The 17,704-nt window shown below is 42.5% G+C and overlaps 1 protein-coding gene across 2 annotated transcripts; it reads right to left on the bottom strand.

Annotated features, from left to right (window-relative positions):
• Positions 1-2,156: 2,156 nt before the first annotated feature.
• PCDH18 (protocadherin 18) lies at positions 2,157-11,944 on the bottom strand. Of its 2 annotated transcripts, none has more exons than XM_030492907.1 (4): positions 8,992-11,944; positions 7,989-8,077; positions 7,697-7,860; positions 2,157-3,375 (listed from the first exon to the last, which is right to left on the bottom strand). In XM_030492907.1, the coding sequence occupies exons 1-4, from the start codon at positions 11,494-11,496 to the stop codon at positions 2,699-2,701; spliced, it is 3,435 nt and encodes a 1,144-aa protein (XP_030348767.1). In that variant the 5' UTR covers positions 11,497-11,944; the 3' UTR covers positions 2,157-2,698. The 2 variants fall into 2 exon arrangements, with proteins under 2 accessions (XP_030348767.1, XP_030348768.1); XM_030492908.1 differs by having other exon boundaries at positions 7,989-8,074; positions 8,992-11,943.
• Positions 11,945-17,704: the final 5,760 nt, after the last annotated feature.

Below are 17,704 nucleotides of genomic sequence, written 5' to 3'. Positions count from 1 at the left end.
ACAAAGTGCCATCCTACAGTACCTGAACAAAGCAGGTCAAGCCAGGCCCTGATGCTAGGATGGACCAACAGCTCCCGACGTAGCAAGGTGACAAACCAAGATAAATGTCTATTCAGCAACTCCTGTCAGCAGCAGCTGGATACATGGTTAGAGATACAGCTATAAAGTCCCAGGTCCATCCAGGAAGCAATGGTAGGGATCAACACTCAAATAACAATTAAATGCCCCAGGCTGAGCTTAAATGAGCTCCTGCACCCTTGAGGTGAGGGGGATTCAGGTGAGGCTGGTTGGGGCTATTAAGGTTATTAGTGGGAAGGAAGGGGAAAAAACATGGAAGAGGTTTTCAAGTATTTCATAAATAAGCTGTTATCGTCAATCATATCAGTGTAGAATAGTTTGAGTTGGAAGGGGTCTTAGAGGTCATCTAGTTCCAACTCCCTGCCACCAGGGACACCTTCGACTAAACCAGATTGCTCCAAGCCCCATCCAACCTGGCCTTGAACACTGCCAGGGATGGGGCAGTCACAGCTTCTTTGGGCAACCTGTGCCAATGTCTCACCACTCTCACAGGAAAGAACTTCCTAATATCTAATATAAATCTCCCCTCTGTCAATTTAAAGCCATTTCCCTGTGTCTTAGCGCTACATGTCCTTGTAAAAAGTCCCTCTCCATGTTTCTTGTCAGCCCCTTTAGGCACTGAAAGCTGCTCTAAGGTCTCCCTGCAGCCTTCTCTTCTCCAGGCTGAACAAGCCCAGCTCTCTCAGCCCACCACGGTATAACTTCTTCCTTTCACTAATAAACTGAGGTCTTGTTGGCATTCAAAGGTGCTACAAGAACTCTCCAAAACAGAAACAGAGACTCCATTGTTAGAGGATCTTCTTGTACCAATGTTGATAAGCCAGTTACCTTAAACATACAAGTCACATTGACAAAATGACATTTTGGTAGTTTCATCTGCCAATACAGATACTTTGTTAGAGATCTGAGGTCCTGGTATTTCTAACCAGCATAGCTATACGCATGAACTCCTGAACTGTAAACAATTTGAGAGTATCTCCATTATTCAGGTGTCAACAAATACCTGCACTGTGAAACCAATAATGACATTAAAGTTTCCTTACACACAGAGCAAACCAATAAAGTTTATGCACATAAAACAATTCTGGCTTTTTTAGGTATCATTAAATAGGATTTTTCTGTAACTACCCTTAAAAAATATTCTGTATAGTACTTTACAAGTGCAATTCTCCAGAATAAAAGTATGTGCCAGTTTTTATGCCTGGGTTCACTTGGAGTATTTAAGTAGTTTATCATACTTCTGGTAAAAAATACACCCTATAAAAAATATGCATCTACAGCTCTGATGAAAGCCCAAAATACCAGCTTTTGTGGCCATCTCTTAATAACTTAACACTGCTCTGAAATGAGCATGAGTCCAAAACCCACCCATGTTTCTCAATATTAAAATCAGTTTGTTTACTATTACAGAAATCTCTCTGTGTTTTCCAGGCCAAACAAAAAAAGTTTTGGAAAAAAAAAAAAGCAACTAGAGACCACATTGACTTTTATCTGGGAAATATTAGTTAGGTCACCCCTCAAGCGGTGATGGTATAAATTACTGTTTTCATTGAACTACCTTCAGTCCAGGGAGAAGACCCGCTGTGGGACGATGGGACTCACCAAAAGCCAATATACCTGCAGGATCGCTCTTGTCTGGGAAGTTCAACTATTTCTTGGGAAATACAAGATAAGCACACTTACAGCAGAGGCAAAATACAGCTATAATCAGCTGCTTTCCTGAGAGATGCAACATTCCTTTTATTTTGATGTCAGTTACAAGGATAAAGCAGTCAATTGCAATTTTTTATTTACATGAGAATTCAGCTTGAAGTCAGAAAAGCTGATTTTATTGCTGTCTTTCAAGCACACACTGCTCACTTCAACTGGCTTTGCAGTTCAACAACAGCAGAACAAATTTTACCTTTTTTTTTTTTTCCCAGAGATAAGATTGGAAGTCCCACCACTGAATTCCATGATTTGTTCATTTGGGAAAACACCTGTAAAAGAGAGGAAGACCCTAACCTGAGCCTGCAATAATCCATTAATTAAATTTGAAAATGACTTTATAGACCAAAAGCATCAAAATAAAAAGGACATTTTAGGTTTCATGGGAGTTGACAACTCTTTATTACAAGAATGAAACATTGCAACAAGGTGTTGGATCATTTACCGAAACTAATGTTTGCATAACTTTTCAGTGGTTTGAACTTTTATTTGCAACATTTCAGACCTAAAAGAAATGATAAAGGAAAGCAATATCCCTCCTTTTGTTTTGTTGGTTTTTGTTTTTACATGCCTGTGTAGCAAGAATGGTGGAAGTTTGACAAGGGTGATACCATCTATATACATTTAGGAAAACATGCTTGCTGTGGGCGTACAAAAATAAAATTTCTTTGTTAAATTACACATAAATATAAGGTACAAATGTATTTTTAAAATACAGATAAAGATAATCACACTTGCATTGTGTACATATGAAAATACAGTATTTTAATATTCAACATACACAGACACATTTATGATAAATGCAACTAATTGGCAATGCCAGTTCTTCTCAGTCTGTTTTTTTTTTTTTTTGCTCTTTTTTTTTTTTTTCTCCAGTTTTCCACAAATATGGAAAAATAGGCTTTTGAAACAATTAGTTCTGCCGGACATCTTGCAGCAGCTTGTTAATTTCTGCCACCAGCTCACTGGCATCCATGAGTTCGTGTTTCCCATCACTGAGGTGGTTGAGCATGTTGTCGAAATCATCTTCTTCGTAATTCTCTGGGATTTCCTCCATGGCTGGCAGCCATTTGGAAGAAGGCTGCGCGCCTGAGTGAGTCCCCAGAGTAGGCCCGTTGTTGGCAGGATTCTGGAAGTGTGTGCTGGCTGCCCAGGCTGCCACCCCCTGTGGATAATTCACAGTCTTGGCTGGCAAATGTCCCTTCCTGCGCTCCAGCGAGTTGGAGCGATCCATCTCATTGCACTCTGTGTAGGCATCTAGCGAGGGAGGCAGCAGGCGCTGGAAGACGCTGCTCATTTCAGAGAGGAGAGAGGAGGTGCAGTTGTCCCCCGACTCCTCCTCGCTCTGGCAGTCTTTACCAAATGTTGAAAAGCTCTTCTTCTTCTCGCTGGTGTCAGCAGGCTGTGGATCTTCCTCAAGGCCCTGCTGCTGCTGCTGCTGCTGCTGCTGCTGCAGCTGAGGTGACTGGAACTCCTCACCAGGGATGAACATGTTACTTCTGTAATCGGCGGAGGGAGAGGGCAGTGGGGGCATCCAGCACTGGTCAGAGTGCCCCAGAACCCGGCACTCCTCCGTGCACAGTCGCATTGCTACAAGAGAGAAAAGAGGAGAGTGAGCATCCCCCTCCTATTGCAGATAGCGTTTAGTTGCAGGGACTAACAAGGACTGAACTTCTCCAAAGGTGTTCAAATCCAGTATTTGGGTTCACTTTGTGTGTGCAGGAAGGCGGCAAATACAAATGGTCTGGATCTAAATGCATTTCCATTTCTGAAAGGTCTCAAAAATTAGAACGACAAATACAAAATGTAAGGCAGTTATGCAATCTCTTATCTAGGGCTGAAGATCAACATGTAAGTTCCAGGTGGAAAACAAGCATTTGTGACTTAAAGCAACTCGTTCCCTCTGTACATTGCTATTCCACCAAACGAATAATTAAATAAATAAATAAAATGAAGGTGTTTCTACCTCCAAACACTTACTTAAGTTTTAGTGAAGTCTGCCACATGCACTTAGAGAATTGTATCAGAGTAATAAAGTGGGAAGAAATAGACAGGGGAAATAAAGAAGAAAGAACAATAATGTGCAGAAGGATCTCCCTCTTCATCTCCCTCTTCATTAACACGCTTCCTTTTGATCTGACAATGTATGTTGAATATGAGGTGATCCACTGCCATATTATCTTTTTAACTGAATCAGTTACTTTTTCATACAGTATCAAAATACCTAGGGCTTAACCGGCACCCCCTGTGACTCCAGTGTTTATACTGGAGTTACTCCGATGTGCACTTGCCACTCTGTAGCTCAGGTTACTGGACCATGCTGGCTCAAGCACTGGCACAAGGTGGGCATTCAGGCCAGCCAGGACGACTGAAGAGCAGAAGACAAGAGACACTCTCCCAGCTACTTGTTTGGACTGATGCCTCTCAGGGAGGAACAACACAGTGGGGCAAGTGACTGCATCTCTGGGAGCTATGCTGGTCTGAGCGGGGCACTGCAAGAATCCTCTGCAAACACCTGGAGAGGTCTGGGAAAGGTCCCTGGAAGCGGAGACAGACAAAGCCCTACTTGACAGACCCATAAAGGGGATGTGCCTCTCCAAAGGGAACTGGCTCTGTAGGACATAAAGCCTTGGCACAGGCTGGGCACTGCCTGGGTGCCTGGCAGACCTGCTAGAAAAGACCCAGGTGCTGCAAGGGCCACTAACTTGAATTTGAGCCACATACTTCAGAAGAATGTTTTCAGATACACCAGACTCTTTGCATTATGTATATTTTGACCATAAGAAACTTTTTCCCATTCTTCTATCAGTTAATGGTTAAATTAGCCCACACAGAATAGTTTTTCTTTCTATTTACATACTGAATACATAAGAAATGTTTGCAGTCATGCCCTGTAAGTTTCCCTAGCTTTCTCATCACATTTCCCATCTGGCTCTGGATACACTCAGTTTATCAAAAGATATTTTTTTGCGATGGTGTAAGCAGAACTGAACATTGTATTTCAGCTTAGGACGTACGAGTGATTGATAAAGTCCTACTGCCATACTGTCAGCGTTATTTATCTCTGTGCTTTACACAGCCTACCATATTGTTTGCTTTCCTAATGTCCTTTCAGTTCCTTGGAGTATGAAATTTCTCTGTGTCTCACATATGAGAGTACGGATTTCTTCAAGAATACAGGTTCAGGCTACAGGCTGGATATTGCGCAAGCTCTTGCAAATGGCCTGCTGATCTAGTGAGCTTTGAATAAACAAAGCAGCCTAGAGAATATCAGTGGCTGAAGTTTTGATACATACTGAGATGCCTTCTAGTGCTTTGTTCCCATGTATGAAAGGCACATGTGTGTTGATTTTCAAAAAATGCCTAAGAGTTAGAAAGGAGAAAAGATATCAAAGTCACCATGGTGCTTAGACGAGCTCTCAACTCATCCCAGAAGGTGAGGATTACTCTTCTAATTAAGAAGACTCCTGTAAACTAATGAGAGACTTTCAACGGTTTAGCATTTCATTAGTAGTGAAGGTTGTCTTATTGTGAGTTTTGTTATCAGGATTGGATTTGGTATAAAATAATAAATTCTGACATTCCTGAACAAAGATCAAAAAATGCTCTGAGGACATTGAATGGTGTCACAGTCTGTCCTTAAATCAGCAATAAATAAAAGGAAAAAACAAAGATGTACAACAGCATTATTATTCCCCCCCTTCCTCTCCCAAACTTAAAGCTTATTAGTGAAGATTCAAAAAGAGAAAGAGAAACAAGCCTTTCAAGGACAGTTATTGAACTTTCTGATCATGTAATTTCTGGAATTTCGAGGGACTGGCTCCATTTCTTTCCAGTTCCACCTTAAAGAGACAAACTGAAAGGATTTTTTCACAGCATTTTGCCTGTGTCCAGACTGACAATGCAGAAACGTTTCAAAATGGAGAACAAGAAACCTCCAGGAAATTTTCTTTTCATTTGTTTGGATTGCAGATCAATTCAGGTCTCATCTGAACAGGTTCAGCATATGTTATGCTCCATCCCTGGCAGTGTTCAAGGCCTTGAGCAACCTGGTCTAGTGGAAGGTATCCCTGCCCATGGCAGGAGGGTTGGAACTAGATGATCTTAAGGTACTTTCCAACCCTAACCATTCAATGGTTCGACACTTATCTGATGGATTAAGACCACGCAGAGCAGCAAGCGGACATCTGGGTGAGATTAAATGCCCACCATGATAGCCCAGCCCAGCTCTGTCTGCACTCAGCAGGAGTGTTGCTTACTTTGAAAGCGATTAGCTGGGCACTTTTGGAAATGCCACCCCTTCGTTTCCTCTTTAGAGACAGAACTGCAAGAGCTGAAAACCAGTCCTGGGCAACCCAGCTAGCGAAGAGAGAACTGCTCGCGCCTGTTGGCAACCCCTGGCTGCCCACCAGGAAGGGGACAGCTCTTACTTGGCAGCACCAGGGCTGGATGCCAGTGCAAACACCATTGCACTTGAAGTTCCCCTGGCAACTGGGAGCTCCAGCAGATCCCTCCTTTCTAATCATAGGGGAGAATGAGACACGCCTCATGCTAGCTGGCAGAGAACTAAGTAGTAGGAGTGGGGGGATATGAGGATAAAAATGTATTAGGACTCCAGATTTAGGTTAAAGATTCTGAAGAAAACTTTTCAAGGCCTCCAGATTTGAAACATTGAGTACATAAGACACTTTGAGGAAGTAAGTGAATGCCTGGGTATAGAAGACCTAGTCTGGAGAAAAATATGCAAAGGAAATTTTAAAGCTAAAATGTAAAAGAAGAACAAATTAAACTTTTGGAGTTTACTCTGGTCTAGCCTAAGAGCATATTTCTCAGGGTAAACTGCACCAAGGTCAGGCACAACCCCTCACCAGTGTTTTCCATAGCAGCAGAGGGAAGGAGCAGGACTGCAGCTCCTCTCTCACCCCTGGGCAACACGTGGGGAACACTTTAGGAGGGACTATATGCTGTACTGCCCCAAAAGCAATGTGCCTCATGTATAAAATGACTTTACTAAACCTTTTAAGTTTACACTCTTGGTTCAGTGAGCCATACTGAGCTACTCAGCCTTGTCAGTTACACGAAGAAAACTAAATATGATCTGAAATAAGCACATGATCCAGGGTACAACCAGTGGCTGTGTAATTATTAAAGTAACTACAAAATTCTCAAAGCTGTACTCAACATGATTTCCTATAGACTATTATATTCAACTTATAACTGGGCATAAATTTAAAAGTGGTACTTCATACACATGAATATGTGCATGTGTGTTTATCTTACTTTCACTCCCCCTATTCTAGCTTTTTTCTTTTCTGCCCTCTGCCCCTGAATTGCACCTCTTAACCTCTTTCTTCTAGAAGTTATGAGTTACAAGATTTACAATCTGGGGCATATTTAGATCCTTCCCTTGCTACTCCAGTTCATTTTTCAGTGGGAAAAAATACACCTTTCTTCTCCATCCATATTTCTAGACCAGCCACAATCCATGGTAGAACTTTGTATCGTATGGACCAAACCCACTGTGAAAAATGTATCATCTCCCAAATTATAGTTCAGTATATTTTTAACAAACCGCAACTGCCTGGCTCTGCAAAAACATCCACCTAGTCATTAAAAGTCTAAGGACATGGAGCAGATTGTGCTTTTGGGGGGAATTTAGAGCCAGCTCCTGATAATGTGAATAAGAGAAAAAAGTAGGCACTGCTCTGGGTGGATTTTCAGTTGTGCCTGAGGCTTCATTTTACTACGTATGTGAAGGCTTCAGCTCAGTATTTATCATGAAGCAGAGTAAAAAGGAAGGAAATATAGGACTTGAAAGCTAAAGGATTTTTGCTTTCTCAGTAGTAGCTTTATCAAAGTGACAGCCAGGCAGCAGTGTAAATAAACTGATCAGCTTCCATTGTGCTCTTACCTGCAGGAATTCTCCCATCTGTAAGGAAAAGGTCACTGAATCCTTCCCCAAGAAGTCTGTCAATTGGAGACTCTCTTCCCAAATCATAATCACTGTCTCCAGCTTCACTGTCACCCCGGCCACTGTCTTTCAAGCTGAATTTATCCATATCTTGCAGGGCATACCTGTGAAGAGAATTGTTGGGATCATGGAATTAAATTATCTCATATACATTCCACTTTTTGATTAAAACCATGTGTCTCTTTTCTGATACATGTACATGCATACGTAGCAGAACAGTCCAGATCCTTACCTGTAGCTTCTGGAGTACTTGTTTCCTCGAAAACTTGGCCTTGGTTGATACTGGCCCTGGTGAAGCATCGAGAGAAGCTGAGAAACCTGCTAAAGAAAAGGTGAGAAGACTGATTCTTTGAAATGAAAGCTCAAATTCCTAGTTGTAAAACCATTAATCTGCTTCTCTTGTTTGTTTTTGGTTCTTTTTTCCTTTAAAGTTGAATTAAATCAAATTCCTGCACATATATGATGCAGTACAACAGACCATTTTGTAGTACAGTGTCTGCCACAGGAAACATCTGAAGACTTTATACAATGAGGAAATGCACTACTGTTCATTACCCTTTGAACTCATAATAATTAATTCATTAACAAGCAATTAAACTGAGGCAGAGCTTGCTTTCATTTTAATAAATTAGAATCAACCCTTTACCATTCCAGGATCCTAATTCAAAACAAAACATCATTGCTCTACATGTAAAGTTACCAGGACAGAGCTCTCATTTAAGCCATTACAGAGCATTTGCAGTAAAAACTGAGATGGGTACTCTCAAAGTTTGAGATATTATGATGATGTATTACAACAGCTGTACTTTAACTGTGTCAGTGTTTAACCTTTTAGTTCTCCATCCCCACTAATGAAAGGGTTTCCTGCATTGTTTCTCTATATAAATATTCTGTCACTCTTTCTTAAACAGAAAGGGAAGGCAAAGAAGAAAGAGCAAGTGAGCAGTAAACTAGAGCTGAGCACTGTCTATGTTACACCCCATTGTTTTGACCTGACAGGGAAGAACCAAGAAATATTTAATCTGTTAATAATAGATTTAATCCTGTTCCACATGGTAATGGATTCAGTTGATATTGGAGTAAAACTGCAAAGTTGTGACATCTAAAGAGAAAACCATAATACATTCTCATTAGGCATAGACCTAATTGGTCTCACAGGTGGCATGCAGAGTATCTCCATGCTCCTCAGTGAAGCTGTGAGTGAAGGGATGCGCAAATTGAGGTGTGGACCTTACCTCAACAGCAGGAGTAGCATGGGTGAGTTCCAGAGAGAAATTTTCAGGCACGTGGTTAGAGGAGATTGTCACCAGGCTGTTGAGTGATTGGTGGCTGTGGTGGCTCTGCCGGCTGCTCATTTGTCCCCTGTCCAGAGTTGGAGATGATGATGGAGAAGCTCTGTGGTGAGACCTGATAGGTAAAGTGCCATTAACTGTTGGCACTAGCGTAATGTCCCCTTTGTGGATCTGTCTTGAGGGTCGCTTTGGGTGGTGCTGGTAGGTCGATTCTGCCACGCGACAGTTGTAGGACCTGGTGTCCTTTTTCTCTCGATTACATCTTGTGGCAAAAATGACCATAATGACCAACAACACAGCACATATCGATCCTAAGGATATAATCGTTATCATGGAGACATCCAGGGAGGGTTGGCTTACCAAAGTTGCTTCTGTGCTTGAAAATGAATAGACATACTCAAAAATGGTACATCTGAGAAGTGCTTTAGTACTAAGCTGAGGACTGCCCTTATCCTGGACTATCACAAAAAACTCCCATTGTTTCGCTGGAACTGATTCAACACTCACATTGATAGAGATGTCACAGGTTTTGGGATCCATCACAAAGATGCTGTTTTCCTTGTCAGCTACTATGGAGCAGCTGAGTTCAGAGTTCATACCAGAGTCTCTATCTGTAGCCCTTATCCTGGTGACAAGAAAGCCGATTCCAGCATCCTTAGGGATTGATATTTCTGCTGTACTGTTGCGTAGCGCTGGCCCCACGATGACAGGAGCGTTGTCATTTTCGTCAATGATGGTTAGTACCACTGTGGTATTGCTCACAAGCTGCTGACTCCCTCCATCCCTAGCTTGAACCATGAAGGTGATTTGATTTACTTCCTCATGGTCAAAGGTTCGCAGGGCATAGATCGCCCCGTTGGAGGGATCAATGGTCACATAGGTAGTTATAGAGCTTCCCAAAATATAGCTCTCCAAAATAGTGTATGTCACCTGCCCGTTGTCACCTAGATCTGGATCTGTGGCTGTGACTGATGTGATGTACGCTCCCGGAGAGTTATTTTCCAGGATAACAACTTCATATCTGTTTGTCTGGAAGCGGGGTGGGTTGTCATTTTCATCACTGATTTGGACAGTAAAGTGTTTCACTGTGGAGAGACTGGGAGTTCCCTTGTCCTCTGCTATTACAGTCAAGCTGTATTCAGATCTCTTTTCCCTATCTAGAGTGGCATTAGTCAAGATTAAGTAGTTATTTTCATAAGTCTTTTGGAGTTTAAAGTGGCCATGTCCATGGAGCTTGCAAACGATCTCTCCATTCACACCAGAGTCCTTGTCTTGCACTCTGACCAGGGCAACAAAAGTGTCCAGGGGTGACCCTTCAGAAATGTAAGCTACCTCCTCTTTCTCTGGGGACATCAGGTTTAAGTTAATTTCAGGTCTGTTGTCATTCACATCCACAATTTTAATTATAATTTTGCAGTGAGCTGGAATGGAATTCGGCCCCAGATCTTGAGCCTGAGCATCAATTTCATAGGATTTGGTTACTTCATAGTCCACTTGCTTCAAGAGGGTGAGGTGTCCTTTTTCTGGATCTATCTTAAAAGTCTCTATAATTTTGGCAGACACATGACTACTAAAGGAATAGACGACCTTACCGTTAGCGCCCTCGTCTGGATCAGTGGCATTGAGGTCTATGAGCAAAGTCCCAACCGGAGAATTTTCTAGGAGTTGGATTACATATGACTGTTGCTCGAAAACAGGGCTGTTGTCATTGGAATCAGAAATGCTTATTTTCAGGAGGGATGAGCCAGACCTCTGAGGCACCCCTTTATCTGAGGCAGTGAGCTGGAGTTCATAACTTGACTTCAACTCCCGGTCCAGCTCTCTAACCACGATCAGCTCCGCATACTTGGCACCATCAGTCCTGGTTCTCACCTCAATAGTAAAAAAATCATTTGCAGAAAGGGAGTAAGTGTGCAGGGAGTTGTCCCCTACATCTGGATCAAAAGCACTGTCCAAAGGGATCCGTGTTCCCACTGCTGCGCTCTCCGATATCTCGATAGGGATAAGAGCTCTGGAAAACTGGGGAGAGTTGTCATTAATATCCAGCACTTCAACTTCAACATGGAAAAGCTGCAGGTGTTCAGTGGGAAGAGTGATCACATCAAACTCTATGGAGCAGTTTAAGTTTTTCTGGCAGAGTTGTTCCCGATCAATTTTAGCTCCTATGCTGATCTCTCCGTTATCCTCACGAACAACAAGCAAGGGAGAATTCCCCCTTTGCATGGCTCGAAATCGCACCGAGGAAGGGTTAGGCATTTTTAATAAAACATCAGCTACATCCTCCGACAGTCTTGCAATTACCGATCCGACTCTCTGCTCCTCATAAATCCTGTATTTCAAATTCTTGCCCAGCACAGCCTTATTGAAAGATATTATCATCAGTGCAAAAATGAATATAAAGTGCATTTTACCGCCGATTCGGTGCATTTGTAAGTTTTTGCAATTCATTTATCCAAGCAAGTTAAAAAGCAATTATCGCGGCTGCCTTCCGTACCTTAAACCCAGCACACATCTGGTCCTTCCAAACTTGAAAACGCCTTTTCTGCTCAGCCGAGGATTAATATCTCACCAGATTAGAAAAGTTTTGGGGCGTTTTTTATATACACACCGTGCCAGGACATCCAGGTACAAGCCGTACGCAATCCACGCGTTCTCATTTGACTCCCTGCTCCTCTTCCAGGTCGGAACGTGTCGGGGCGGCAGCGGGCTCTTCTCCCGCCGTGAGCATCCAGGGACGCCGGGAAGCCCGCGGGATGCGCCGCGGGATCCACAGCCCGCTCGGCGCCTCTCCCCTCTTCTCTTCCCTCCTCTCCTCTCCGTTCCCCGCTCGCCGCCGCACTGAGCACCCTGCCTCGCCGGCTCCAGCCTAAAAATCCTCCGCAACTTCGCTCCAACTCCCCAGACAAAGCTTTTGCCCGGCGTGTGCTGAGCCCCGTCCAACCAATCAGCCCGGGGACAGCCCGGCCGCGCCGGGGCGGGGGGAGGAACGGGATGGGGGGGACCGGGGAAGGGGGCGGGAGGAACCCGGGAGGGGGATCGGGGGATGGGAGCGGGAGGGGGCGGCTCCTCCCCCAGCCCCTGCTGGCCGCCGGTGCGCCGCTGGGAAGGGGAAGGGGGGGTACACTTACGCACACTCACGCACACTCACACAAATGACTAAAGGGCAACTTTAAATCAACGCCCCCCTCCTTTTTCAGGGCACTTTCAAGCGGGTTTTTCGGGGTTTAATTCCTCCCCTTCCCGCCACGAAAAATGCGATCGCGCCCTTTCTCCTTTACATACTTTTGGGTTGCCTTGTTTAACTAACTGGGAGGTTTTTACTGCATTGGGTTAGTAAACCGGGATGAAGAGGGGAGGGGGGGTTGGGTGTGCCGCCTCCCGCCTCTCTCCAGTCACGCCGGCAGAGTCTCTTCCTGCTTCGTATTTACCTATTTACCTGCCTCTCCTCAACAGCCAGGCTCCTGTATGGAGCACAGGGACATCTCTCCCTCCTCCTCCTCCTCTCCAAGTCAGTAACGTTCTGCGCACTCCTGTCCTCCCCCGGCTCCCCCCTCCCGCAGCGCAGCTGCCTTTGCCCGAGCTTGGTCCTCCCGTGTGTGTCTGTATGTGTGTGTATCTGTATCTGTGTGTGCAGTGGTCTCTGTGCCGGCTGCTGCGCTTCTTTATCTGCTGTTCCAGTGGTTCTCCAGAAGATCTTTTCCATCCTAGTAAAAAAAGCTCTTCATGCTTCTCAGAGAGGATGTGTGCTAAGTACACCTTCTCCATGCCAAATGTCCTAAAGAAGCCACAGGACATATTAAGTGCTTGGACAATGGCAAGTTCCTTGCCTCTCTGCTATTGCTAAAAAATGGTTTTCATGTTTACACTGCAACACATCTGCACAAAAGACAATAATCTTATGACTGAGTGGATGCTGTACTTTGTGTACACCAGAAATGCTGCAGATGGTTATGATGTGAGCTTCAGGCTGCTCCCAGGTCACAGAGCCTGATGGGTTCTTCTCAGTTCAAGTGCATCGATTTATGCTGTGATTTCTGTTCCCCCCCCCCCCCCCCCCGTTTTTTTAATTTTCTTTTTAAGTTTAGCATTTTAGCCACAGTCTTGCCCTGCTTTTCATTTTCTGCTTTGTCCATTTTTTTGTTGCTGCTGTCCATGATCATACCATCACTCTCTTCTATTGCTCTTCTCTCTCCCTCTTAAATTCCCCCCATACCCAAAAATGTGAAGAGTAAAGCTCTGATTCCCCCAATTTCCTTACTCTCAGCAGAGCTCAGCCAAAGTCACTAAGAAGGTTCTTGCTGAAAAAGAAAGCAGAGGAGGCTCAGCGTGAACTCTCCTTCTTTTTAAGCATTCAAAAGCATTTTATAAGCCATTGTCTCTTTTTTTTCTTTTCCTTTTTTTCTTTTCCTTTATTTTTTTTTTTTTTTTTATTTTTCCACAAACCAGCGCCGTGTGGCAAATTGTGCAGAATAGAAATGCCCGTAATGAATGTATTTAGTACTGGGTCACGCTGATGAACATTCTGCCCCCATGAATAATACTGTTTTACAAGTTTGCAGCCCTTTCAAATTGCTGATCCCCAAACCCTATAGGCAAACTAGAAAAGCTAACACAAGCAACTGGGACTTTAGAAACCCATAGCCATCTGCCCTAAATCTCTAACAATCCAAGCCAATAATTATATCAATTCAGGCTTTAGTGAACCCCTTTGCAAACACCAAAAGAGCAAAGAAAGGAATTAGTGGCCATTCTAAGTTCTGGTAGAGAGAATTCAAAGATAATCTAATTCCATTAGTTCATGGACAGCTTTTTTTGCAGCTCTGATAAATCTTCCTAAAACATTTTTCCAAAACACCAGTGTAAACTCTTTTCTGACGATAATTGAGGGAATAGGTTCAATTAAATGCTGTACTTAGTGTCAATAAAAAGTATTTTGCTGATAAAAGAAGTCACTGCCCCTTTAAGTGATGAGGACAGGAGATGAATAATTCATAGTAAAAATAATTTCTCTGCTTAAAACCAAGAATATTATATATACTCTTAAATGATAATGTGTTCTTCCAAGTAACTCTTTAGTACAGTTAGATATGCAGAATTTTCTTTATGCAATTTTTATCACTTTCCAAATAGTAATTCTTCTTCATCACGTTGGTCTTCCTCAGAGACATGCTCTGTATATTAACAGGTAGCAGGATAACTACAGGTAGGAATTACAGCACCTCTTTTCTTTTTTTTCCCTTTTTTAAAATTTACTTTTTATTTTGCAACTTCATCAGCCAGGTTATATGTAGTATTAACTTCAGAAGTCAGGTTATATGTAACATTATCCATGAAGTCCATGCTGTTTTGCAACTAACCATTTACAATTACAATGACGATAAAATGTCATTAGCACAATAGTCGCTATATGAATTCTGAAGTGAAGAAAAAGCCTTGATTTTCTTTTTCTTTTCATCTGACATTCATCTGAACCTACAAGTGAGGAGGAACACATCTTGGGGTTGTTTGTTTAGATGCAGCAATATTTAAGTGCATGGCACTTCTAGAAGGAATCCTTCTGTATGGTGCTGATGTGCAATCGCAGCACTCACAAGGCTGATTCCTCCCATATCCAGTGAAAGAGTTTTGTCTGAAAGTCACTTAAACTCCGGCCCACCTTTGACATGGCAGCCTTCCCTTACAAAGGAAAGGGAGAGTCCCACGTGCAGCCAGCAGACACTTCTTGGGGAGCGTGGTATTGTGAACACTGCTAGGCACGTGAGCGGAGTGCTGCTGGCCTCCTGGAAAGGAATCTCTGTTATTCCCACCTAATCCGGATCTATTTATTGCAACCTTCTTAAAAGTTGCAATCAAATTCTCCAGCAAAGTATCTGAGGAAGAAAAACAAACTATCTCCACACAGCACCTCCATATGCCTACAGTACTACTTCAGAAACCATAACTGCATAGCAGATTAACTAATTTTTCACTTAGCTGAAAGGAAATCTGTTCCTGGGGTTGATCTACTTTAAAGTCTGTCTTGTTTCTCTGAGTTTTACTGAGCTCTCAAGCATGTATTTTCTTCTGAAAGTTACTGATCCCCTCGATGGATGGTATATATGCAAAACTTAGGTGATGATAGAGAATTTTACTTTCAAGAACTATTTTGAGAAAGGGTCCTTCAGCAGGGCCAGGGGAGAAAGAAAATAATTTTCTTAATGATAGAAGCACAGGGAAATTATTAGCACAGTGCCATTCGGTTCATTCCCCTCCTCATGCACACACACACACTCACACACTCAAATGAGGTTTTATTCACTTTCAGTATGATTTATTGCCTTATGTTGCGTTATGGTACAAAATGTCATATGCACTATGCTCCAGCGCACTAGACATTGCAGATCAAATTTGATTTGACACCTGTATAATGAATGTGAAAGACAAGTCTTCCTGAGTCAGAAGGGTATTTTAAAAGAACATTTCCATCACAATGAATGACAAAATTGGGGGGATTCCTCTCTCCGTCTCTCTTCTCTTTCTTCCTCCCTCTCTCTCCTCCCTCTTCTCCCTCCAATCCCCTTCATCAAGCTTTTTTCCCAAAGCAAAACTAAGAACAGAGATCTCCCTGGTCTTTGTACTTTACCTTTCCATCTGTTGTAGCATAAGTGCAAATTGAGTGAAAATATCCTTGTAGGCAAACGAGCATTGCCATTTTATACTCACTCTCGGACCCATAAAAAAGCTGTTCAGTGGAGTGGGTGGAGGCTGACATTTCAGTCTGATTTTTTGCACAGACAACCATATTATAGAGCTCATCACAAATTAATGCTGCGTTGGTCCAATCTAGTATCTATCTCATCAGTCATGCTTATATCCGATACCTTTTTCAGCTCTGAGGTGCATCAGACGCTGGATTACTTCAAAAGATAAAGGCAGAAAGGGCTGTTGGATTATCAGATATGACCTCTGCATCACCTTAGCCTTCTTAGTTAATCCCAAATACCTTAGGTAGGGCATATATTTGAATCTTTGGAATGCTAAACAGAGAACTTCAGTCAGGCATCAGTTACCTTGTTCATCTAAAAAGGCAGAGAATTGATGATCTAAAATGGGGTCAGGGATCCTGGCAGGCAAATCAGAAAAGCAAACAATCCACTTGCTAATATAAATCGTGACCCCCACAAAATCTATACCTGAACTGTATTCCAACCCTAATGATTCTATGATCTATATACGCATATACCTATACCTTAAAGCAATCCTGCTGAAGATACCCTGCCTAACAGTTTCTGGTCCCAGTCAGAGCACAGCATCTTTTACACAGTGTCATAGAATCATAGAATCATGGAATGGTTTGGGTTGGAAAGGACCTTAAGATCATCTAATTTTAACCCTCCTGCCATGGGCAGGGATACCACACACTAAACCATGTCATCCAAGACTCCATCCAACCTGGCCTTGAACACTGCTAGGGATGAAGCATTCACAACTTCCTTGGGCAGTCTGTTCCAGCACAAGCAGTCTCAAAAGTTCTGTCACCTTGGAGAAACCCAGGAAACATTTGGTAAAGGTAATAGCTGTATCAGGAAAAAGTAGTTCCCTACCCCAAAAAACAGCCAGTCTAAGCCCAGGAACAAAAGACCAGGTACCCAGAAGTAGGAGTAAACAGAGAAATTTAGTTCAGAGCCCTGATCTATAATTTTCACTTTTTCAAATCACTTAAAAAAGATTCTGATCATTCATTAAAATACATCGAACCGCAAAATTCTATATACCTACCAATAGGAGAGAACTTATTTTTTTATGAGTTTAAAATTAGATTTCACATTATCATCAATCATTGTGGCAAAGGGCAGGGGATCAGATTTTCTGCTACATGAGTAAATTTCCACAGCAGTGTTGTGTATATAAATAGCGAGTTAAACCAGTACATGTTCCATGCATAGTAAGTACTGTACCTAGATATTCAGTCTCTTTCTGAACCAATAAAACATTTATCTCTCAAAGTTTTATCAAGTGCAAAGGAGAAAAATGCTTGAGACTTACGGTTTACTAAATCTTCATTAAAACCAAATGCCTGTAATAGGTCACTTGATGCTTTTGAATTAACTTGAGGATTAGTTACTATGGCACGGTATAGAATGGAAATTCCACTGTTTGATCACACTAATGCACTTGTCATTTTGTTTAGTTACTTCCTTATGAAGCATGAAGTAGAATATCTCTATTTAATAACTGTTTACCCGAAATTGCCTTTAAGTGCGATATATGCACTTAAGCAAAATGAGGTTTTGAGCATTATCTATGCTTGGGATAAACTTTGGGGTAAAAAATAAGATAAAATAAGAAAGTCAGAACTGTGGCACAATCCCACTACACCTAAGCCAAGAAGGGTAATCTTGTATGGCCCTGTTCTACTTTCTCACAAAGCCACCTAAACGCAGCTGTAGTTCCTGTTGCGTAGAACAGACATAACTGCCCATGACCTAATGCACCATTTTTTCCCTCTGTCCATCTGTATCACTGCAAATACAAATAATAAGGAGAGCCAGATGCTTCAGAGGACAGTGGCTATAACCTTTGGATCACACAAAGTGGAACTTGAGGAACAAAGATGCTCTGTCACTTCCTGTCCCCTAATGATGCAGCCACCTTGAGGCTGGAGTGGTGACCAGTG

The sequence above is a fragment of the Strigops habroptila genome, chromosome 7, assembly GCF_004027225.2.
Source record: "Strigops habroptila isolate Jane chromosome 7, bStrHab1.2.pri, whole genome shotgun sequence".
Taxonomy (NCBI): Eukaryota; Metazoa; Chordata; class Aves; order Psittaciformes; family Psittacidae; genus Strigops; species Strigops habroptila.
The sequence above is the reverse complement of the archived record's forward strand: the minus strand, read 5'-3'. Positions and strand labels throughout refer to the sequence as shown.